Source organism: Microtus oregoni, unplaced genomic scaffold (genome assembly GCF_018167655.1).
Source record: "Microtus oregoni isolate MIOR12 unplaced genomic scaffold, Mior012 000015F_ref0000493, whole genome shotgun sequence".
Taxonomy (NCBI): Eukaryota; Metazoa; Chordata; class Mammalia; order Rodentia; family Cricetidae; genus Microtus; species Microtus oregoni.
Window position 1 is genome coordinate 42669468 of NW_024543074.1, and position 25309 is coordinate 42694776.

The 25309-nt window shown below is 47.3% G+C and overlaps 1 protein-coding gene across 2 annotated transcripts in view; it reads left to right on the top strand.

Annotated features, from left to right (window-relative positions):
• Glra1 (glycine receptor alpha 1) overlaps positions 1 to 25309 on the top strand; it is an 85650-nt gene that overhangs the window by 13686 nt on the left and 46655 nt on the right. For both annotated transcript variants that reach the window (XM_041665020.1, XM_041665021.1), the window contains exon 2: positions 18744 to 18871. In XM_041665020.1, coding sequence (XP_041520954.1) covers positions 18744 to 18871 — 128 coding nt within the window. The remainder of the gene's footprint in view (positions 1 to 18743; positions 18872 to 25309) is intronic.

The following is a 25309-nucleotide window of genomic DNA, read 5'->3' on the forward strand; positions in this document are numbered from 1 at the left end:
CCCAGTGGCCTTCTACTCAGCTGAAAGTGGGTCAGTTCTTCACTCTGCATAAAAAAAAAAAAAAACCAGTTCCCACCAGAGGCCAGCCATAGTTCTAAGTCACAAGGAGAGAGAGAAAGACACACGAACAAGCAGGAGCATCCTGGCCTTCGAACACTTTCTTTCTAGAGGGGCTTAAAGGACAAACTAAATGAAAAGATGAGAAAGTGAGAACTTCAGAGTCTGCGGCTCGCTCAGTAAAGTGCTTGCTGCACAAACGTGAGGACCTGATTTTGATCCCCTGAATGTACATAAAAACCTGAGTACAGTGTGCAGCCCAGGGGAGACAGACAAAGGGACCCCCAGAGTTCACTGGCCAAACAACCAGGCCAATTTAGTAACCTCCAGGTTTAGTGAAAGACCCTGTATCAAAAATAATGTGGAGAAATGATTGAGGAAAATGCTAGACATCCTGCTATGGTTAGCATACTTACACAACGTGTGCAAGCACACACACATATGCACACACACACACACATGCGCATGCAAGAACAGGTATATAACAGACATACAATAACTTCAGAATCTGGCAGCATTACCAAACCAAGAAAACAAAGAACAGGCCAGAGCTCAATCCACAAACATTTGCCCCCAAGTGCCTACTCTTTCACCCACACCCCTCTTCTCATTGCACCTATAATACAGGGAGATGGGCAGATGGAAGGAAACTGTATTTTCCTACAGACGAGGAGGCTAAAAGTCAGACAGGAGACCGGTGTCACATGACCAGAAAAAGGCACAAAGTAATCCCATTCCATGGAGGAAAGCCAAAACTATCCAAGATGGGGCCAATGAGATGGTTCTGTGAGTAGAGATACTTGCCACCAAGCCTGACCACAGGAGTTTGATCCTCAGACGCACATGGTGGAAGGAGAGACCTGATTTCACAGATTAACCCCTGACCTCCATACATGCCTCCACACACACATAAACAAATAAATGAAACATAATAAAAACATCTTTTTAATTGAATGGGTTAGCAAAACTCAAACATCAAAGAAGTGTATTCGGTAGAAAACCATTTTCATTTTTTTTAAATGTGGATAAGTGTTCTCATGTGAAGCAGGGAGTGCAGAGATATGGACCCAAAATTGTTTATAGTCTCCATCTCTTGAGAATGAGACTGTGGGGGACTCTTATTTATGGCATTAAATAGTTCAGCGATGCTTGGGTGTTTCACAATAATACAAAGTAGTTTTAAATGTGAAAATAAAATGTTTTTGAAGGAAGAGAGTGCCGGAGATTACAAGCTTGGAGACATGTGATCAAGGCAGCCCACCTTTCAAGGGTAAAGACACACTGAGCCACAGAGGGGAGAGACAGGTCCAAAATGGTCGTGGTTGAGCCAACTGCAATTCACCCTGGAATATATGAGCCTAAAGGCTGAGACCCTTTGGGATGTTTGCAGGGATCTTCTGAGCAACTAGAAGATGCTTTCCTCATTGAAATTGTGATGCTTGAAGTATAAGGTCATTGGAAGATGGAAGGCCAAAGTCATGCTGTAGACTTGGGCTTTTCATTTGTTTATGTGTTGGTGTACATGTGTACACGTGAGTTGAGGGAGCTATATGTGCACATGTCTGTGCATGCATGTGGAGGTCAGAGGACTTTAGTTTAGTTGTAATTCCTCCGAGTCTGAGACAGACTCTCTCATCAGCCTTGGAGTCACCAATCAAGTTAGGCTGGCTGGTCAGTGAGCTCCAGGGATCCCCCTGTCTCCACTTCCCAGGGCTATGCTGACAAGCACGTGCCTGAACAGCCAGATTCTTTTGACATAGGTTCTGGAGTCTAACTCCGGTCCTCATGACTCCATGACAAGCACATTACCAACTCAGCCATCTCCCCAACACTAGACTTACAGGGTATTTTAGAAGAAAGTGAAGACCAAGACATATTCTCAACAGGGTAACTTGGGTCTACCCTATTGGGGGGACTATTTTAGAAAATCTTCTAAGAGAGGGAAGATGGGGGGTGGGATGAGAACTAAGCTAGAGATGAAAAGAATTCTACAGCCTGGTGCCTCCCATTCCAAGGGAGAAATGAGGCCACAGGGAAAGACCCTTCTTCAGAGTCACAATGGTTTAATGTCCAGACCAGACTAGAGCCTAGAACTCTGTGTCTCATTCCCATGACAACAGTCCCCAGCATCGGATGGGGTTTCTGCTGGCGACATGCAGATAAATAGCAAAGGTATGGGATAATTCTGTTTTCATCATCATGAGTTTCACTTTAGAAGGACAACTTTGCCTTATGGACAAGAATTCCTCTAAGTAAGAATTCTTATAATTACCAGCATTAGCACATAGCACGAGTTTACAGCCTTCCATATGTCAGGACATTTCTCTATGTTCCATGGGAGGAGGGATGGGCATATCTCAGTGGGAGAGCACCTACTCAACATGTACAAAGCCCTGGCTTCAATTCCTAGTACCCTAAGAAGATACGCGCTCTGGTATACAACTTTTTGATTTAATAGCAACCCCATGAAGTAGGTACCATGATCACCCCCATTTTTTGGATCAAGAGCCTAAAGCCAGGATCTTAACCAACATGGGACTCTTTTAGGCCATCTTACCTAATTTGAATTCGAAGTGTTCATTGGAAAAGTCATTTTCCTTTAGAATCTGGTGTTTTTCATATACAGAAAACTATGTAATGAGATAGGGTGAAAGAAGGGAGAGACCCCGAGGAGGAAAGACAAGGGGCTTACCCCCAAATCACAGACTTGTCTAGCGGGAGAGGAAGGAGGAGACCGACCTTGCCCCACCCAGGTTCTGCTGCAACGAAATTCAGGTTCCCTCTTTATCTGGCACTGTGAGACTCGGAACCAGGTTAAGTTCCCTTCACCCATATAGCAGCTCTCATCCATCTGTAACTTCAGTTCCCAGGGACCCAGGGGCCTCTTCAGGCCTCCTGGGGCACCAGACATGCACACGGTGCACAGACATGCATGCAAGCAAAACACTCACACACATCAAATAATTTTAAAAAAATAAGAGGACTAACGCTGTAACTCAGTTGGTATGTGCTTTCCCAGCATGCACAGGTCCCTGGGTTGGATCCCCAGCACCACATAGACCCAGTACCTATAATCCCAGTACTGGAAAGTTAGAGACAAGAGAGTCAGGAGCTCAGGGTCATCCTCAGTTACATGGTATGTCTGAAACCAGGATGGGCACCTGAGACTCTATCTGGAAAACTATTCTTTAGTTTATATTTTTGAAAGATTTACTTCATTCTTAATGATGTATATTTAGGAGTAGATGGTATGACCCCACGAGTTCTGGTGGCTGAGGAGGTCAGAGGCGGGTGATTCCCTGGAACTGGAATTACAGGCAGTCGTAAAACACCATATGGGTGCTAGGAGTTGAAGTTGGGTTCTCTGGAAGAGCAGTAAGCACTCTTAAACACTGAGTCATCTGTCCCGTCCCTCAAAAAGCAATTTTTAATCAATTTATTAGAAAAAATACACAAGTGAAAAATAGAATCCTGGTCCCAGCACCACCATCTCAGCCACGCCCTGTAGATCACAGGGCCAAGTAAAATTCCAGCTTCTACTTGAACTCTGGCCAGAAACTCTTCTTCCTCAGGCAGCCTCTTCCATTACAAGAAAGCTCTGATGGTCAGAATAGCCCACCCTCGTGCGCACGAAGCAGCCACACTCTGAAAGCCCCGCTCACTTTGCCTGGTTGCTTGGAACAAACCTACAAAACTACAGAAGCAGAACACTTGGGGTTGGGGAGATGGCACAGTCGGGGATGTGCCTATTGGATAAACACAGGGACCTAGGGGGTGATGCAGACAGCCTATATAAAAACCTGGTGTGACAGCACACACTTGTAACCCCAGCAACAACCCTGAAGATGCTGGGAACACAGATCCCTAAGGCTTACTGGCCAGCTAGACTCACCTAGTGTTTGAACTCCAAGCCAATGAGACTCTTCCTCAAAATAACTAAGTAGATAGTGCCTGAGGAACGGTGATTGAGACTGACCTCTGGCCCCCACATGTTCTCATACACAAATGAACCCACACCCATGTGTGAAAACACATACATATAAGTAAATCCACACCTGAGAACATGCATGCATGCACCATCTGGTCCCGCTCCCACCCTGCCACCTATAGGCCGTGTAACTTCCTACACATCACTTCCGCCTGCTGAAGCTCAGCCACCTCCTTCCCACAACAGGAATGCAAAATACCTACCTGGCCCAGCATCTTGCAGAAGAGAAATAGCTAATATTTGCAAACGGCTTAGCTCAGTGCCTGGAAAAACAGAAAAAGGCTTCCAGACCATTGTTTCACTAAGTCAGGTCCCTGCCTCCCCACAACAGCCCAGCACACTGGTCCCTTTTGCCTAAACCTTCTCTCCGCCAAACACCCAGAGTCCTTAATTATTCCTTATAGGTCAATTTCAAGTTTGTTTACCAGCCCAGTTGTTCCTTTCTGGACCTGTTCCAGATGCTAATATCCAGCTTAAAATGCAGGTCCTACAACCGAACACAATAAATTAGCCAGGATTTGAAGTGCAGCCCACATCCAGCAGTGCCTGCCCTCCCTGCCTCTTACAGGCTTTAGATTCTTCTGGGGTTCACAGAATGAAGAGTTTTAATCTGGACTGAAATCAAATGGCAATGAAGGCCACCTATACCCTCTGCAGGAACCTGAACTTGTGGTGGCGGTTATCAGACAAAACAAGGTCTCCGTCACCTACCATGTCTTTTCTCACTTAACCCTAGCAATCTTGGAGGGTTCCCTGTTAGCACCTTTCTTTTACTTATAATAAACAGTCCTCTGAGACTCAAGGGACTTGTTCAAGGTCACCAGGTGATAAGAGGCAGGCTCTGTGTTGGCTTCAGCCTATGGCCTTCCTGTATCCTTAGCATTTAAGGGCATGAAGACTGTCAGGATGAAAATGGTGGCAAACACAAAGCAGAGCGATTCAGTAGGGAAAGCGACACCATGTGCCACATGTGGACATCCGAGCCATCTGCCACGGAGGTGCCCAGCTCCCCCCAGCATGCATCAGTAACTGTGGCTACCTGGGCAGTGGGAGCTGGTGCCTGAGAAGGGAAGGCAGGGGGTCGTGTCCCTTCTTGTCAACTGCTCACAAGCTGCATTATGAAGTTGCCATTTCTAATTTTCTGTGGTGATCGGGTGGGAGGCTCCTTCTCGCGGTCACAGCTGTCTACCTCAGAAGCAATCCCAGGCTTGGGCTCGGCAGCTTTGACTTCCACGACAGGAGCAGAGATTTGCCACAAGGGGGCTTTCAGTGTGACTTATGACAAAGTTGAAAATACTGCCAAAAAGGTTTGCTTTGCAGTTCAAGGGGGATACTGAGGAAGATGGCTATTTGGGCAACAGATTTATCAAAAGCCATTAATACTATGGATGGACAGACAATAGCAGCATGGGGGGGGGGGGTTCTGAGGTGAGTTCAGGTCCACATGACAGAGGGAAGGTACCTTCCTGTACGTACATTTTAGAGGAAAGGGGAGGAAGAGGGGGTTCAACTCTCCCTTTAGTAGCCCATGACAGCCATTGCTGAAGTTAGTCAACGAACAGTCAGTTAAAGAATGTCAGATGATTGGCAGGCATCTTTCCTGCCTTACCACTACTGGGAGTCCACAGGTGAAGGGAGGCAAGAGTCTAGAGAAACAACTCACTCGAGTTTGAAAACTAAATAATTAGCGTAGCTACATGGCTTTTCCAAAATGGAGGAGCTTTACAAAATGGTGTGGCCCTGGAAACCACTGTCCATACCCATCCACAGAAGGACCGCTGGCTAAAGACAAAGACCAGCACATGGCAGCAAGCGCTGTCATTTAAAACCATGTTTCTAAAAATTTAATAATGAGGGGAAAAAATGCACATTCAGAAGGGGACGCTCATTCAGAATCCTCCAAGAAAAACCCCGAAACAAAATTACCTAAAGCAGAGGCAGATGGGTCTCTGCTGTGAGTTCCCTGGTCTGCAAAGTGAGTTCCAGAACAGCCAGGATTGTTACACAGAAAAATACTGTCTGTCTCACAGAGAGAGGGGGGGGAGGGAGGGAGGGAGGGAGGGAGGGAGGGAGAGAGAGAGAGAAGAAAAAAGAAAAAAAAAAACACAAACTATCTATACAGGGGAAAGAAAAACTAGAAGAAATTTATCGGTATGTCACCTAAAGGATTCCTGGTAGGGTCCAAGTGACAAGATGCTGGTAGGTTTCATCTTTCTTGCATCCTTGTACTTTTCCAACATGCATATATTGCCTCCATCACTGGAGAAAAATGATGTATTTTAGAGTACTGCACAGCCCTGGTCTGAAGGCCAGCAGCCAGCTAGTAGCTGGACACTTCTGCCACTGGACAGCATCCATCTGTGTGTGTGCGATGACTGCCCTCTTACTATCAGATCTTAATCCTTTTCATCAAAATGTTAATGCAAGGCTATTAACTACAGAGAAATCACTAAGGGTACAGCAGAATAATTACCCAAGGGTGCATGGTACGTCTACATAGGACTATGAGTTGCCGTAGTAGGCTCCAGTGTAGAGCACAGAAAAGCTTCCAGAAATTTCTAGGCACTCCTCCATGCTTCACCATCACAGAGCCCCGATCAGCCAACTCTGAATCAATGAAAGCTGTTTAACACTAATAACACAGGAGCACTCTGATATTGACAATACGAACTGTAGAAAGAATACTTGTTCTGTAAAACTCACCCCACCCCAGTTAACAGCAAGTCTATATGCCACACCCACGCAGAGAGAGGGGCAGGGGAGATCATGGTCTACTACGGTGTGTTAGTCACTGTACTGCTACAACCAAATACCCCGAGCTGTGTGTTCAAACAATACACATTTGTTTTTCATAGTTCTGGAGGAAGAGAGAGAGGAGCAGTAGGAGAAAGAATGTTCTGCTCCAAAACTAGCTTTTATTTGTATAGTGTATTATGTTAAAAGACAAGTCTCTTTGTGTGTGTGTGTGTGTGTGTGTGAGAGAGAGAGAGAGAGAGAGAGAGAGAGAGAGAGAGAGAGAGATCATTACAGATAGCACAACCATGACTGGCTTTCCATGGGCTCTGGGGATTCGAACTCAGTTCTCACACCAGTGCAGCTTTGGGTGGGCTTTGGGGATTTATAGCCTGACTCCACTCCCTGTTTTCTCTCCACTTCCTGAGAGTGGAGGAGAGTATGACCAGCCAGCTCCAGCTCTTGACTCACCTGGTGCCATGTCTTCTCCACCTCCATGGACTTTATCCTTCGGGAAAATGGAAACCAAAATATATGTTCTCACTTGAGTTACTCATTGTCAGGGTATTTTATCACAGTGCCCAGAAAAGCAACTAACACAGATAATCACGAGTTACCTAGTGCAGAATTTATACAAGCAATCGCGACTGCTGTGAGTTTGGGAGCCATGGCAGGTCCCTAAGTCAGCACTCTGCACAGCTCAGTCCTTCCTCCAGCTCTTCCCTTCTTCCTGCTCCTACCTCTACAATGTTCCTGGAACCTAGGAGGGGTTGCAACAGATATTCAAGCTCTTATTTGTTGTAGATTGATTTTCACTTACTAGTTCCTGTGAGGCACTGACTGTCGCAAGTTGGTCACTGATATAGGTAAGAGAGAGGACCTGGGTGGGACATTAAAACTCTAGAACCCCCAGCTTCCTCATTTTAGCTGTATGAGAGATTGGATAGCATATATGATGCTATTAACTCTGTGTGTGTGTGTGTGTGTGTGTGTGTGTGTGTGTGTGTGTGTGTGTGATGTATATGTTCATGGGCTTGTTCTAGTGTGTGAGTGCAGGCACAAACTTGCCACAGTGCGTGTGTGAAGGTCAGAGGAAGGCCTCAAGTGTTGGTTCTTACCTTCTACCTTGAGACAATCTCTTTCTGACTTGCTACTGCATGCACCAGACCAACTGGCCCACAGGTTTCCAGGGAGTCTCCTGTCTCTACCTCCCATCCTGTGACAAGAACACTCACGTTATAGACGAGTACCGTCATGTTTAGCTTCATGTGGGTTCTGGGGATTCGAACTCAGGTTCTCATGCCAGCACAGCAAGTATTTCTACTCCCTGAGTCATCTCTCCAGTCCGAATATAATTAATTTTATGTCTGGCTCTTTATAGCCACTCAATAAGGAATGGTGGATATTGTTGTTTTTAAACTCTGCTCCAACACGGACTATTTAGACATGTAATAAGTATTCTATAATTACTTAGTAAGTAAATAAATGAACTAATGAACTTAACACTATCTCAAATGTGATGGTTATTAACTTGGAGTGCCTAATAAAGAAAACCCTTGACTAATCTGAGAAATTAACATTTGTTTTCAAAGCATTGGTTTTAAAAAGAAAAAACACTGGAACCTTTTGTCAATCAAGAGCTGAGTTTGTAAAGGCAGACAGAGCACAGAGCTTCAACAGTGAGTGAACTGGGTGGAAAAGAGTAAAATGAACGGCAAGGGGGAACCTGTTTTTTTTGTTTTGTTTGATTTTTTTTTTTTTACCATTTTGCATGTGCCAGACAGACACTCTACTACTGAACCCCATGCCCAGCCCTTGGTGTTGTGAGAAAGACTCTCACTCTGTAGCTCCTGCTGGCCTTGAACTCACAATCCTCTTGTCTCCACATGCCAAGTGCTACTGTGTTCCAACCCCAGCACCCCACCTGCCCACTGCTGGTTTTCTTGAGACAAGTTTTGGTAGAGATTATTTCAAAAGCACTAAAGACTTCATCCATCCCTTTATTACCTTTTGAGAATGAGCAAATCTTCAAACAAATGTCCCACATCCGATCCAGGGACCCCTCAGTGGCCTCACAGCCCTACTATCTGGGCCATGAACAACCTGTTTGCCTGGTGTTGCTGCTGTGGGGGTGCTAGGGGATCCAAGGCAGTCGTGAGTCAAGAATGATGTCCATGTTGTTCTCAAACCATGCTTTTCAACCCCAAGTGCCCCAGGCTCTCACCTACAGTCCCAAAGAGCCATAGAAACACGAAGAGCAGCTTCATGAGAAACAGGGATGTCACAGTGTGGGCCGATACGATGGCTGGGCTCCTAGGTTTGCTCATCACTAGAGGCACAATCTTGGCTAATGTCTGAAAGGGAATGCATCAGCCTCTGCACCAGTAAAACGGGGTGATGATGTCATCTTTGTGGGGTCATGATGGAGACCGGATATGCTAATATATGCAAAGTGCGCAGTGAACCACCACCATCACAAGGTCTCCAACATACGTCTCCATTTCCCTCCTGTTTGTCCTCTATGTTTATATTCCTCCACCTGTGACCTCAAATGACCAATCTCTCCTCATCTGTTCAATTTCTTTTCCCTAAACTTTCTGTTCAGCAGCCCAGGCTCCATTCTCTGCACACACACACACACACACACACACACACACACACACACACATCTCTCCAGTGAGATTTATCTGATTAAACAGAAAGCCGCACTGAAGGTAATAAGAGCCCTCCGCTCTCTCGGCTGAGGCTGGTTCGTGGTGTGCATGCTGATGACACCAAGTGTGCAGAGAGCTTGGACTTGGCTACAGCAACACCCCCAGACATGCCCCCCAACACAAAAGCCTCTAAAGAGTTGCTTGTATCCCCATGTCCCTGTCTCATCCAGGACCACTTAACACCCACCCTACCCCACCCCATACCGCACCCTACCTCCCCTCTAATGAGATACATGGGAAAGTCAGAGCCAAGAAAAGCAGTGGATGCAGAATTATAATTAGTGACATAAGGTATTAGGCATATGGGGCCTCCGCACACACGTGGGTTTGACTGTGGCAAGCTGCCACGTCATTCCATGGAATGTTCATGAATTTTCCAGAAATGAAAAGGAATGGCTTCTCCTTCATAGCCCTGGATTCTCCCAGAGAACATTAAGAATTTGGGCTGGAGAGATGACTTAGACAAAAAAGTTCTTGCCACACAAGCATAAGAATCTGAATTGCACCCCCAGCACCCATAAGAAAAACCCAGGTGCTGGGTTACACACCCTGGTAACCCCAATCAATGATAGGGAGGCAGAGATAGGAGAATCCAGCCAGTCTAGGCAAAGCAATGAGCTCCAAGTTCCGTGAGAGACCCTTCTCAAAAACAGAGTGGAAAGCAACTGAAGGAGAGGCCCAACATTGACCTCTAGATTCTACATGTACACACATGCACACATGAACACAGACACACAAGAAGAATCTTCCCAAGGGTCTGATTAAAAGCAGCAGGGTCAGAATTTAGGTGGGGGTTGCTTGGTTGGTTGGTTTGAGACAGAGTCTCACTCTATCACCCAGATGGCCCTCAAACAGACTTGAAGCCCCAAAGCAATCTTCCTGCCTCAGCCTCCCAAATGCTGGAATTACAGCCATGAGCCTGGGGATTTGAGGGACTTCAGACTGATTAAACCCCTAATGAAATATGATTACACAGGTAAATTAAACTTTATCCAGGATCTCAACTATCTACTATTCTTTTAACAAGTCTCTGGGGCCCCTTCCATGCACTAGGCATTCTGTTTTGTGAAAGCCATGTCCACTACCCTATGAGATTATGCTCTGACTCCTGTCTGCACAAGACCCAATTTTTCCTATTCTGAAGGGAAGCAAGGTTATAGAGTTGATCAAAGAATGAGGGCTTCCCTTACCCAAGCCTTGACACACACACATAAAGAGGGAGGAGATGAGAATAAAGAAAAGCACGAACAGGGGGCTGGAGAGATGACTCAGAAGTTAAGAGCACTGACTGCTCTTCCAGAGGTCCTGAGTTCAATTCCCAGCAACCACATGGTAGCTCACAGCCATCTGTAATGAGATCTGGTGCCCTCTTCTGGCCAGCAAGCAGAACACTGTAAACATAATTTTAAAAAAGCACGAACATTGTTTAGCAAGTCCCCAATGGAGGGCCACAAGCTGGACTGATCAAGTTACATACTTAAGCCTCAGTTTTCGATGTGTAAATGATCTTTTCTACAAAGTAAGATACAGTATGCTCAGAGTGCCTGTTGGTTATAATCAGTGTTTGGCTCTTGATGTTATCTGCCACCAACGGAAACTTTCTGAAAATAAGGCAGAACGTGAGAGAGACGGGCACATTCTCATCGGGTGAATAAACTTGATGATGTACATGATATTGTGGCCTGAGTAGACCAGGCTGGAGGATCCAAGATGCTATAAGATGCCAGGACCAGGGGGAGGAGAGCAAGGTACTTGCTTTCTGAGGTCCCTACCTGTCAAAGCCTGGCACTTGCACAACTCTGAGAGGGAGAACCTCCTTAAATTTGCTAGCCCTCTCATTGAACCCTTCTACGGCTGGCCCTGCTCTGTGCGGACACGGAAAGAACAGAGTTGGTGCACAGAAGGCTGGGGAATGCTACTGAGAGCCCAGAGAGCATGACCAGAACCGGACAAATCCTGAGCTTCTTCCCTGAGCACAGACTTCTCTCAATAGCAGAAGGAATTGTATTGAAATGTGTTTGCGTCTTTCCCACATGCAGCCATGGGAAGAAGGCTGAGGCAAGGGCATCTTGGTCCCTAAGATCCCAGGGAGAGGAACTTAATGTATGTGGCTGTGACATTCTGCTCCCTGGAACTGCTTAGCAGATCACGAAGTGAGAGTAATAAAATGTCAGGCTCTCCCCGACCAGCTTAAGCCCCTTACCGCAATCAAATAAAATCAGAACTGCACAGCTGGCCAGGGGAAGCCAGATGTTGACCTGATGATGCAACTCAGGAGAAGCTGGGGGTGGCCAGCCATACCCTTGCTGATAACAACCTCCAAACCTGCTAGGGCCAGAACCAGGGACAGAAATCAGTTCAGTCCATCAAACGAAGAACACCAGCCTGGCGCAGGCATCTCTTCCCCAGAGCTAAGCAGACAGCACCTCCCTACCATCTGCCATACCCTTCATTCAAAAACATGGTGTGGACAGTGGCAGATGTCTGTCGGGCCTTTCTAAAAGAACACAGAGGTTTAAATGACTAAAAACCCAGACAGTGTCTGATCATCCAAATACTGCCTTCCTCTTCCAGCCTACTACAGGGGTCTGATGGTGCCATCTAAACCAGATGGCAACTTCCTCTCCTAAAAGCTATAGTGTCTCACCAGTTCTGTCCCCTGAACAATTAGAAGCCAAAAGGCAAGCTGAAGAGGTGCTTCAGTGGGTAGAGTGTTTGTATTGCAAGAATGAGGATTTGAGTTCAATCCCCAGAAGCCACATTAAAAAGTTGAGAGTAGTGATATACAACTATAATGCCAGGATAGTGGAGACAGGAAGAGCCCCAGGGCTCACTGCCTGGTCACTATAGCCTCATTAGTGAGCTCTGTGTTCACTAGTGAGAGACCCTGTCTCAAAGAACTAGTGCAGAGCAGTTGAGGATGACATCAACGCTGGACTTCCATATACACGTGGACAAATGTGCACAAGCACCCACACAGACTCTATCTATCTATCTATCTATCTATTCTATTCTATTCTATTCTATTCTATCTATCTATCTATCTATCTATCTCTTTCTCTCTCTGGAAAACAGAAGGCAAAGACTCCTCCGTTTGGTGACAAAGGGCCTTTGCTTTGTGCCAGGGACTGAAGGAGACATCCATATGGGAAATTATTCTGGTTGGCAGTGGCATTTTTATTTGCTCATGCCACAAGCATACACCTGATGCATACAGTGGGTAAATATTAATAAAACAGAAGGCAGGCCAAGCTCACAGATCCATCAGCCTCTGCCTCCCAAGCGCTGGGATCAAAGATATGCACCACCATGCCTGGCTTACGTGCCCTGATTTTCATGGAATTCAAACTCGGGGCCTCACCCTTGCAGAGTGAGCACTTCACCCACTGAGCCATCTCCAGGGCCTCTGCTTCCCTTAAATGTAGACCATAAAGACATAGACCATGGATCCATCCTTGCAACTCCAAAACTCCAACCTGTGCTGTGTTCCACCCTCATCTCTTACCCTCTTGCCACTGTTTGTCACTGTGCTCTCTCTCTCTCTCTCTCTCTCTCTCTCTCTCTCTCTCTCTCTCTCTCTCTCTCTCTCTCTCTCTCTCTCTCTCTCTCTCACTCACACACACACACAATTTTTTTTTCTGCTTCCCAAATCCTCTCTCACCTTTAGACTTCAGATAAGCTGATCCTTCTGCCCACATTCTTCCTCCCCCGGGTCTTCAAGGCAGCCCCACACCAGACTAAGAGTTTGAGTGCAAATGTCATTTCCCCCACAAGCCCATTTGCCTGCCCCCACTCCCATAACTGCATGGAGCATCCAATTGCTACATCAGTGGTTCTCAACCTGTGAGTTGCAACCCCCTGGGGGTAAAACTGCCCTTTCACAAGGGTCACCTAAGACCATCAGAAAACACAGATGTCACAGATCTTGTGATCCATAAGAGTAGCAAAATTAGAGTTATGGAAGTAGCGATGAAATAATTTTATGGTTGGGGTCACCACAACATGTATTCAAGGGTCACAGCACTGGGAAGGTTGAGGCCACTGCTCTACAATAGTCAGTCCCTTGACAGCAGCCATTAATCACCCTCAGATGCTTCTATCCTTAGGCTCTCCTCCTTTTGGTACCCTTACTGCTTCTCTTTCCTCCTCCAGTTCCCAGAATCCCCCTCAGCTACCTGGGCCTCTTGATTTCTCTCCTGTATTGCCTCTAATCCCTATCACTTTGCCTGCCCTTACCTCTAGGCCTCCTCTGCCTATAGTGAGCCAGGGAAGTGGAATGCATGGAGCATTGTGAGGACCCCCCCCCATTCCAGCTAACCTTGGAGGCATGGTGCCACATATGATATGGTGGAAGCTGCCATGTCCTAACCAGCCCCGGCTTATCTAAAATGCAGATCCATACTTCTTACTCCCTGTCCCTGGAGAGTGAGACTCTGGACATCAGTCCAGCCTTTCTTCCAAAACATCACCGAGAAATAAGTTGGCTCACTGAGCAGACATATTAACACTGAATGGAAAAGAACCAGGATAAGTATGTGGGCATCCCCAAAGGAGTCAGGACCAGCTTCCACCCCAGGACCAGTTGCATGATACGGCAAACTCATAAGATGGTGCTTATCGGATTCAGGATCCTCCCAATTTATACGAAGCCACTCATTTCAGATCATAGGTACCCAAAAACTAAGACTCAAGCAAAGTCCCACAGTCCCCGTGTTCTTGCATCGTCCTGCCTAAAGCTTGAGCACTGGGCCCAAGCCTTTCCATGCTGTCCTGGTTGCTCTCTGTTGCTGGGATAAACAACTGTGACCAGAATTAGTTAACTCGAGGAAAGAAATTACTTATTTGGCTTACAAAATTACAGTTCATCAGCAAGGGAAGCCAGGGCAGGAACTCAGGGCAGAAACCTGAAGGCAGGAACTGAAGCAGAAGCCATAGAGGAATACTGCTTACCAGCTTGCTCCCCCTTATTTTCTCAGTCTGCTTTCTCATACGGCCCAGGATCACATGACCAGGGGGTGGCACCACCCACAATAGCCTGGGCCCTCCCACATGAAATCATTCATTAATCAAGAAAATGACCCACACACATGCATACAGGACAATCTGAGGGAGAAAATTCCTCAATTAAGATTCCCTTCCCTGAGGTGACTCTAGTTTGTATCAAGTTGACGATAAGATGCACATTGTATCTGCCATTTGGAGTCACAACTCAGGTTCCTTAAGACCCCTGCGGGGACACCTGCCCTGAACAGAAGATGACAGATTCCCCATGCTCTGTTCAAAGATGCATCTACTACCAAAAACCTTCCATGGAACTGAGGTTCCTTCACTTTCTGGCAATTAGTATTCATCAAACCTATGTGGGGGCTGGAGAGATGGCTCAGAGTTAAGAACACTTGCTGCTCTCCAAGAGGACCCTAGCTCACTTTCGAGCACCCCTGGCAGGTCATTCACAAATACCCATAACCCTAGGCCCAGAGGATTCGATGCCCTCGATGCCTTCTTCTGAATTCCATGGGTGCCTGTTCTCACAGATGCACAAACCACACACACACACACACACACACACACACACACACACACACAATCTAAAATAAATCTTTTTTAAAAAATGAAGTAATTTGTCTTGCTTCCCAGTGCTTATACGTGGCCAGGTGCCTCATTTTCAGACTCATTCAGCTTTTGTAAAGTCCCCAGGGGCAGTGACTCCAAATGCAGTGTGTTTGCTGCCTACAGATGCCCAGAGCACAGATCCACTGAAGATGAGGGAGAGGCTTAAAATAATCCTGTGCAAATTGCACTGTCCAAACAGAGGCAGAAACGGCTGAGGATTATCAGGTGCAGGGAAATGGCCACTTTGGCATCAAGATGGAGCCTTTGTTTCTGGGGAAATATTAGGAAATCTTGGAGATTTGGAGGTTGGTGTTGAGCACACACAATGAATTTTATGTTTGTTGGTTTGTTTGTTTGTGTCTTTTTAGTTTTGGAGGGAGGCAGATTTTTAATGTTTATTTTACCTGTATGTGTGTTCATGGAGGCTGGTAGAGGGCATTGTATCCCTAGGAGCTGGTGTTACAGTCGTAAGCCACCTGATGTGGGTGTTAGTGTCTAAACGGGTCCTCTGATAGAGCAGTAAAAGGCTCTAACTGCTGAGCCACTTCTAGCTCCATTTTTTTTTTCCAGAAAGGATCTCACTATGTATCCCAAACTTGGAACAATCCCCCCGCCTCAGCCTCTCAAGTCCTGAGATTGCAGGAATATACCACCATACCCAGCTTGCATCGTTACTGAATCAGTTTTCTCAGAGACAGTCAGAGCTAAGTCTGAGTGTATCCATATGTTTCCGACACAGCTCTTCCCTATCCGTGAGAACAACCTCAGGCTGTGGACACCGGCAAGCAGCACCACGCCGGTGCCCAAAGCATTCCCCTCTACATGTAATTGTCATTGTACGGGCTGATGTGATCCTATCCTGGTCAGGTTTCATTGTCAACGCGACACAACCTAGAATCACTCAATAGACGAGAATCCCACTTGAGGCATTGCCTCCCTCAGACTGGCCTATAAGCAAGCCTATTGGACATTTTCTAGATTAACGATTGATATGGGAGGGTCCAGCCCATGATGGGCAGTGCCACCCCTGGGCAGGCAGTCCTGGAGTGTATAAGAAAGTAAACTGAGCAAGCCATGGGGAGCAAGCCACTAAGCGGTGTTTCTCCATTGCTCTCCCTCAGTTCTTGTCTCTCTCTGGGAAGGCACAGGCAGCACCAATGGGAGCTATTGCTACATTATATGTTACAATGCATAGAAAAACAAACGTGTATAATACCTGCATCGATGGTTGTCAGTATCCACCTGTCATTGTACACATTGCACCCCATTGACTACTACAATGGCCCTAACCTGCCATAGATACAGGTACCCTCGTGTTTGCTCACACTAAGCTCTGTGACATTATCTGCTTTACATCCACACTCTAGTCTCTGCACACAGCTGTTACACACCCTCCTTTGGGATACATGGCACCCCCACCGATACATGCGGAAGCCCATCTCATCAGAGGACCCCAGCTGCACCAACAACCCCCATCCAAACAATGGCAATGTTCTTCATCAGTCCGGTACAGCTCCCTGAGACCTGAATAGGGCACTCTCAAAGCCTCAGCAAGGATGTCTAGGAAATTCCAGCATGCCTTGCAAATCTCCTAAGAAACACCAGACTGTGTCTGTGTTTTTATTACTATGTATAATAGTCTAATTATATTTTTAAATTGTTAACCCATGTATCAATATTTACGAACACTTCCTATTAGCGGGTATATTTTTTTGATTAATTAATGGGTGTCTCAATCATTATTCAGTCACCACACAGTCGCTGAGCACCAATTAAGTTTGAGACAGCAGGGTAGACACCTGGGAGATTAGAAAACAAATAGGTAATAAATAAAATTATGTGATCTCTGCCCTTGGATATAAACATAGATACAGCTTCAAAAACAAACGGTTGTAACTGGCAAGTGGCTCACTTGGTAAAGGCACCTGCTGTCAAGTGTATTGGCCTGAGTTCGATCCCCAGGACCCACATGTTAGACAAAAACAAAAATATTCCTCTGAGCTTTCCTCTGATCAACATGCATGTGCACAAGAAGGAAAGAAAGAAGAAAGAGAGAGGGGGGAGAAGGAGGGAGGGAGAAAGGAAGGAAGGAAGGGAGAGAAAGAGAGAGATGAAGAAAGAAAGAGAGAAAGAAAGAGAGAAAGAAAGAAAGAAAGAAAGGAAGAGAGAAAGACAGACAGATTAAAGAAAGAAAGAAAGAAAGAAAGAAGAAAGAAAGAGAGAGAAAAAGGAAGAGAGAGAGAGAGAGAGAGAGAGAGAGAGAGAGAGAAAGAAAGAAAGAAAGAAAGAGACCTTCTCTGGGGTCAGTCCCCAGCAATGAAGACAAAGGTTCAAGAAAGAAGGCAAACAAAGAACGAGTCCAGTTCAATATGGACCCTAGGGGGACCCAAGGCACACATGCCTTTTTCTGCTTCTGTGCTCCCTCCATCTTTGAAGACCCACAAGCCTCTGCCAGGGCAGCACACGGGTCTCTCCATTTGAGTGTAGCTGTAGACTTCAGGCCTCTTAGGGACCCAAAGCCTGAAAACCCAAGTGACTGCTCTTCAACCCTTATGCCTCCAACCATGACTCGTGTTGAAATCTGGGCACGTTGGGACCTTGTTTAGGTGTGACTAACCTGCCTTGTTAGGGAAAAGAGGCCTGACAGAAATACCTTGGAATGTCAGCAGACACTTAATTTCCAACCTCCCTACTCCTGGTCCCAAGGATTAACTGATCAACTCTGGAACCTGTGTTGCACCTTCCACTTCTGCCTCAACTTTGCCCACCCCACCCCCCACCCCCACTTTTTATAAGCAGTGATGTGAGTTATTGAAGACATTTTGGTATAGACTTTAAGCACAGGTTTAAAAAGAAAAAGAAGCACTCAAAAAGAAAGACACCCGTGAGCATGGATGTGGGCTTCTCAAGGAAATCACATTTCGGGGGGGGGGGGGGTGCGTAGTGTTTGCTATGTAGCACAGGATGGCTTCAAACTTACAGCAATCCTCTCGCCTCAGCCTCTGGAGTGCTGGGGTTACAGGCACGCACCACCTCCAGTTTCTAAGGGTGGATTTCTAAAATACTTGTTTTGTAATGTAAGCATCCCTGTGCATAAGGGTATATGCCTGGGAAAGGTCAGCGGGTTGAACTTGTATTTCCAAATGCATTTGACTGTAGCAGCTTTTATTTATCTATTTGCTCATTTTTACAATAGCTGATTCTGAGAACTTGAAAGGAAGTGGTTATCTCTGAGGTCCTTTAACTGCCCACGCACCTGTGAGAGGGCAGGTACCCCTACACACACAAGCAGAGCTGAGTCAGCCAGTCTGACCCCTCACTCTTCTCCTCAAGGGAGACCCAGATCCAACCCCTCAGCCTCCTCTCCCAAGGAGACCCAGCAGCCACTGAGATGACTCATGATCACAGACACTGAGAGGAGTCGGAGACTTCTCAACCTGTCAGACACTGGCTATCTGCCAGGCTCCAGGCTGGCTTCCACTGAGGCTGCATAAACTGTGTGGCCTGAGCCTTCTGCCTTAATGACCAGCTCAAGCTCAGAGCACTCCGGGGGTCTTACATCGCTGAGCCAGACTGGAGTCTGATCAGAGCATGGAGAAGAACCACCATCAACCTGTGTTCTCTCTCTCTCTCCTTAGCCTTGCTGCTTCCAAGGAGGCCGAAGCTGCCCGCTCTGCACCCAAGCCTATGTCACCCTCGGACTTCCTAGATAAGCTCATGGGGAGGACTTCTGGGTATGATGCTAGGATCAGGCCCAACTTTAAAGGTAGGAAAACCTTCCTTTCAGAATCACAGGAAAAGTTCTCCCATGATACACACTTGCTGCGACACCTCCTTCCCACCCCACCCCAGCCCACCCCCCCCCCCCGCCCGCACTTCCTTCTCCACCCAAGGTAGACATTGCTAATCGATGCAATCTCTTTTCCCAACAAGCTCAGACAGAGCCTCAGAGAATTCAGCTCAATAGTACCTCTGGTTTCTGGAAGTCAGTAAGTGAACAAAGGTCTATTTTACTGTGTCTAGTGTCACAGACGGTAAAACAAAGAAAGTGGGTCAAGTTTCGGCTGAAGCACGGGCTTCCTCTGTGAGCTGGGTCAAGCCCCTCCCTTCGTCTGAGCCTCAAGTTTCACATCTCTGCATGGCCCACCCGGCTCTGTGTGCAATCATTCCCATGACTCTTGGGGTTTTAGGTTTCCACCAGGAATCCTGAGAAGACACGGATGAGGAGCAGGCCCATCTAGGCCTTGACCCAAGGAGCTCCCCTTCTGTCTGTTCTAGAAGAGGCCCTCCTACTCAAGCCCACCTGCAGAAGACTCCCACAGACTAACGGACATTTCTGCAGTTTCCTTGTGTAAATGAGACTCACCCACCCTTCTCCTCTTTGTTCGGTCTGGGATAGAAGCCCATTCAGGATGGGTCTTCCCAGACAAAGGTCAGACACCCAAGGTAGAGACCATGGAGAAAAAGCCACAGGCCCCTGTGGATGAAGAAGGCTCCCCTTACCTCCAGTCTGTAGGTCCCCTGTGGTAATGAGGGCCCCATTTGGCCAGATGAGCCAATGCCCCAAGAAGACAAAAACTGAACCCTACATGAAATTCTTAATTCCTGGATCATGTAAATTCAAATGAAACATTCAGGGTTCATTGCTGCCAAATGCTGATCCAGGCAGTTGGACAAAGTTCTCTGCATTTGTGGTCCCACTGGGACCTTAGTACCAATAACAAGAGGAGATCAGGGCTCTGTGTTCTCTGGTGCCTTTGAATGTTCTGTCTTGATCGACTTGAATCTTGCAGACATGGCTTTAAGAACCTCTTGAGAGCCTGTGCACCCAGAACTTCCACACAGAACCCTGTAAAAATCTGATCCCAAGAACCCACAGCCATAGGATCATTCTTCATTCCAGGTGTTTCTCCTCGTCACTCCTGTGGCTCAAGTCCAAAGGCAGAGACAGATTTGACAGCTGGGAGCAGCTATCTACCGCCTGCCTAGATTGCTTGCACATGCGTCCATTCCATTCCCCACACTCCCCTCTCTGACTGCTTTGCCCACAGTCTCGGCAGACAGAAAGTGGCTGGGGTGTTGTATGCAGGCCCCCCCTTCCAGCCTTGTTTCCCCACGGGCTCCTTCACTGGTCCACAACCGCCCTTCCATCATCGTTAGCACAGCCTTGTTTCTTGGGGTTTCTGGTGCTGTGATTAAACACTAGGAGCAAAAACCTCTGGGGGAAGAGAAATTTGGTTTAGCCTATACTTGCACGTCACGTCCATCACTCAGGGCAGTGAGCCAGGAACTCCAGGATGGAACCTGGAGACAGACACTGATGCCGAGGCCGTGGAGGAGTGCTTCTTACTGGCTTGCTCAGTTTGCTTTCTTATACACCCCAGGCCTACCTTCCTAAGGGGTGGCATCGTTCACAGTGGGCTAGGCCTACCTACACCAATGACTACTGAGGACAGTACACCACAGGCCAATCCGGTGGGGCATTTTCTCAACTGAGGTTACCAAACATCTCTAGCTTGCGTCAAGTTGACATAAAACTAGCCAGCACACCTTGGTTCTCCTGGGACCGGGACACTTGGTAGTACAGCTGGCTGGAGTAGTTCCCCAAATTAAAATCTCAAGAGTCTGGAGGGGCAACAGGCAGATATACTGCAAGGGTGGAACAAGATGAAGAAAAATATGGAAAACTTAGAGGCTAGAGAGACGGTTCCGTGAGCTAAAAGTACCCACAGTTCAGATCTCTGACACCGATGTAAAAGCCAGGCATGGCCACACAATGTCTGTAACACTAATACTGCAAAAGCAGACACAGGCGGATCGCTGGCCTCCAACACTCAGTTGATGAGATCTGGGTTCCATGAGAGAACCTCTCTCCAAAGATAAGGTTTAGAGCAACAGTCAGAGACACCCAACCTCTACCTCCCCCTTCTCTCTTCTCTTTATCCAAATAAATAAATAAGTAAAATAGAGAAAACCCGAGTCCCTTGCAAGGTCCACTCCTCCTCAGTTCCTGCCCAGGGCATCCAGGAAGGAGTGAAAACTGCATCGTTAGTCAGGTCCTCCAAGACAGGACTTAAGTCTGAGGCTCTATGTCAAAAATTTCTAAAACTGATACTAAATAACAGCTTTTGAGACTAGCATTGGCTAAGCCAAACCCTGAGAATAGCATTGGCTAAGCCAAACCCATTCCGGCAGAGGACAGTAGGGACCTTAGCCACCAGGCTGCACCAATTGCCCTAGTTAGCCGGGTTTTTTTTTTTTTTTTTTTTTTTTTTAGAAATTTAGTCCACAACGCCCTCTGGTGGACTCTTTTGGAACTTCACCATATCACGGTCCAAGTTTTTCTTTTTATTTAGCGTCATACTGTACAGATGCTCCAAAGAGTTACCTCCAAGGTTCAAGAGCTATTCTTTGTGCATGCCACCGTACTTCACACACAGAAAGCCCTCAATAAGCTTGTGTAGCCCAATCAAAAAGTCAAGATCCTCCTGCCTCAGCCTCCTGAGTGCTGAGATTAGAGCATGGGCACCTCTGTGCCCCTCTGAAAATCTTACTTAGAACACTCGAGTCCCATATCTACAGGACTACATAATCTCTTAGACGTCCTCCTACTCCCAAATGGCTCCCCCTTCAGCCTATGCCTGGCTAGAAGCCAGGTCACCTCCCGTGCAGCTCCCAGACAGGAGCTAGGAGTAGGACTTTGCTCCTCCGCCTTAAGACGAAAGCAGTACCGGAAGCCTACTATACCAGGCCTTCTCTCCTTATCCCGCTTCAGACTCATATAAGGCTCCCCAAAGGCCAGGAAAACCCCAGGATTCCTAAAACGACCATGCAGCTCAGACTCCAAAGGCTCCCTACACACGCACTCACACGCACGCACGCACGCACGCACGCACGCACACAGTTTGAAATCTCAGCAGTTATCCCTCAGTAGCTTACCTGTACAACATGAGCAACCCGCTTCTGGCCAGCCTAAAGTCAGAGGTGGCCAAGAACTACAGACACTTGGTCTGCGGAGCACGAAGTCGATTCATACTCTAATACGGAAGTAAGTTGCACTAACACTACTCATTAAGCCTACATTCCCCTCCATTCTCTTCGCCCCTCCTCCCCGCTAGAGATTCCTTCCTGGACCTAAGCACCTGACTTAGCATCCAAAGAGGGATGCAAGGAGAAAGACCAGGCCCTCCCAGCTCTTCTGAGGGTTTACCTTAGCTAAGGCTCTGTGTGCTGCAGTGGCTTCCGGGATCAGGGGCATAGCCCAATGCAAACACATACACAAAAGCAAAATTAAACTTTAATATTTAATGAAATATATACATTATCCTGCTGCCAACGGCAACCGGATTGTGATTTTTCTCAAGATAATTTAATTTCGGGTTTATATCCATGAGCCATGCCTCTCCACGGGGTCCTTTGGGCTGGTGCCCTCTCACACTCATGCATCAGCCTCTCATTGATATGGAAGTCACAGTGCCGGATGCGCGCAACCCTGTGCGCGCGTCACCTCGAGGCATGAGTGGTAACTCTTTGGGGCCTCTAAATGAAACGAGGCTAAATCAAAAGAAAAACCTGGATCGGGGGCTAAATGAATGAGGGGAATAGGCGCCTGTTTATGTGACCCCAACAAAGCAGTGGTTCTCAGCCAGCACAGGCAAACAATGCTTTTAATACGCACCGTTAGCCGGTGGCGAGAGCTCTGGGTTATGAATGGGAGATGCGATCCTTCTGAGCAACCCCCAAACCTAACTACACATGCGGACCACCCAGGTGGCTTGTTAGACAATCAGCCTTGTGCTGAGGGTCACTGCAAAGGGCTGAGCCAAGGGCCCTGCGATTTTTGTTCTGTTTTGGTTTGGTTTTGATGTCTTGAGGCAGGAGACTCGCTCTGGAGCCCATGCTGACCTCGGTCTTCAGGCCTTCCTACATCACCCTCTTGGGTGTTAAGACTACAGGCGTGAGGTCACCACAACTCAGGGCTCTGCGATTGAAATTTTGCAGATGGCCTCAGCCGCACACAAGTCTGGTAAAGGGATGGAAAGTACCCCAGCCCCACTAGCTCATAATCCAGACTATAGGCTAGCTTCCCTGAGAGGGTGCCAAACCGTTAGCGTTAAGACAGGCCGCCCAGCTTCCCTCAGCAGTTTCTGCATCACTCGGGATGTCCCCTTTTCTTACCACCTTCCTCTCATCCTTTAGCTATCTGTCCCTCACATACGACATTCTCTAGAAACCTCCCCCCACCCTACCTTTTCTTCTTATGAACTGGTTCATCTGGAAAGGAAATGCAAATGTCCCAGGAGAGCAGGGGCAGACTGACTTTCTAGAAGTGGAGGTGGGGGCAGCTCAGTGGAGTTCTTGCCTAGAATAGGCTAGGTCCTGAGTTCCATCCTCAGCACTGAGTATCAGGGGAAAGGAGAAGAAGAAAGGCAAAGGCCCTTTGATGAGACATACTTCACCCACCCACTGCCTTACCTTAACCCCTTGTATCCCTAAAAGTTCTTGACACTCCCTGAGCCCTCAAAGGTGGATATTTGAGATAGAGATTTCCTTAATATTCCTCTAGATCAGCTTTGAATAAATTTGCTTCCGAAAAAGGAAGGAAAAGGATGAGGAGGAGGATAATGATGATGGTAACTAATAATAATAATAATAACAATAACAACAATAATGCCCAGCCTTCCTTCCAAACTGTTACGGAGAACTGAGATTCAGAAAATGGAAGTCTTTCCTGTGCCTCAAGAGCAGGGGAGGCTGGGTACCCCAGAGGTTGACCCTCACTGCCTTGAGGGGTGACCTGGATTCTCACCCCAAGAGAAAACTTCCTCCTAGCCATCAAGCCTTCCGAGAGAAAGAGAATCTTAACTACATTGTGTATGGAAGCTGTAGGCTACCTTTTGAAGACAGACACCAGAGAATATAAAGCTATTATTTCCCTCTTCTTTCCACACTCAGAAAGCTTCCGTTCAAGTCCTGGCTCCACTGCCTTCTACCTAGTGAGCCCAGATGAGTGCCTAAAACCCCCTGTGCTCCTTTGACAAGTGGGGACATGATAGAACACACCTAGAAATCCCAGCCCTCAGAAGGCTGAGGCAGAGGATCACTGTGGTTCCCTACCAGCCTGGGCTATGGGACAAGACCTGTGCCATAAAGAGGGCGGGGAAAGCTGGGCAAATAACAAAACTGGTAAAGTACTTACCTTGCAAGCCTGAGGACCCGAGTGCACCCCCCAGCACCCAGGTGAAAACCAGTCCCATCGTTCTAGTGCTAGGAGGTAGACACAAGCGGGTCCTCAGAGCTTGATGGCCAGCTAGGCCGGCCTGCTGGGGTGGTTTGAACAGGAAATACCCCCCCTGTTGGCTTCGACACAGTTGGTGGTGCTGTTTGGAGCGGTGTAGGAGGTTGAGCCTTGCTGGAGGAAGTGTGCACTAGGAGATGACTTTAAGAGCGTGCAGCCTTGACCTACTTCCAGCTCTTTCTCTCTCCCCTCTCTCTGTTTCATGCTTGAGGTTAAAAGATGTAATCTCTTGGCTTTCTGTTCCTGTTGCCATGCTGCCGTGTTTGCCCCCTGATGCCATGTCCCCCTGCCATGCTGAACTCTTACCGGACTGGAACCATGAGCCTGAATAAGCTCTTCCGTTCCAAAGTTGCTTTTGATCATGGTGTTTTATCAAAGCAACAGAAAAGTAGCAAAAAACAAAACAAAACAAAAAACAAAACAAAACAAAAAACAGTGAGGTGTCCTATCTCCAAAATCAAGGTGGGTTGATACCCAAGGAATAACGACCAAAGTTGCCATCTGACCTCTGCCAGTGCATGCATGTGCATGCACGCACAGACACACACACACACACACACACACACACTGATTCTGTATTCTGCCCCTGGCCACATGACCCTGCTTCTTCTTCCCTCTCAACCTGCTTCCTGTGGTATAACTGTTAAGAATTAGAAAAATCAAAACTGCAACCCCGGCTCCACTGTTCTCTAGCAGTGTGGCCATCGATGAATAATTTGGCCTCCCTGACCCTCGGTTTCCTACTCTGCCCAGAGCGGGTGACAACCAGCCTTCTCACGGAGCTGTTGGGGGAACATGGTGAGATCATGACAGTCAAGGTCTCACTGAAGCAGCTCAGGAGCTGGTATCTGCTGCCATTCACAATGCGACATGAAGGATCCCAGCTTCAGCCAGGAAAAGTTCGTC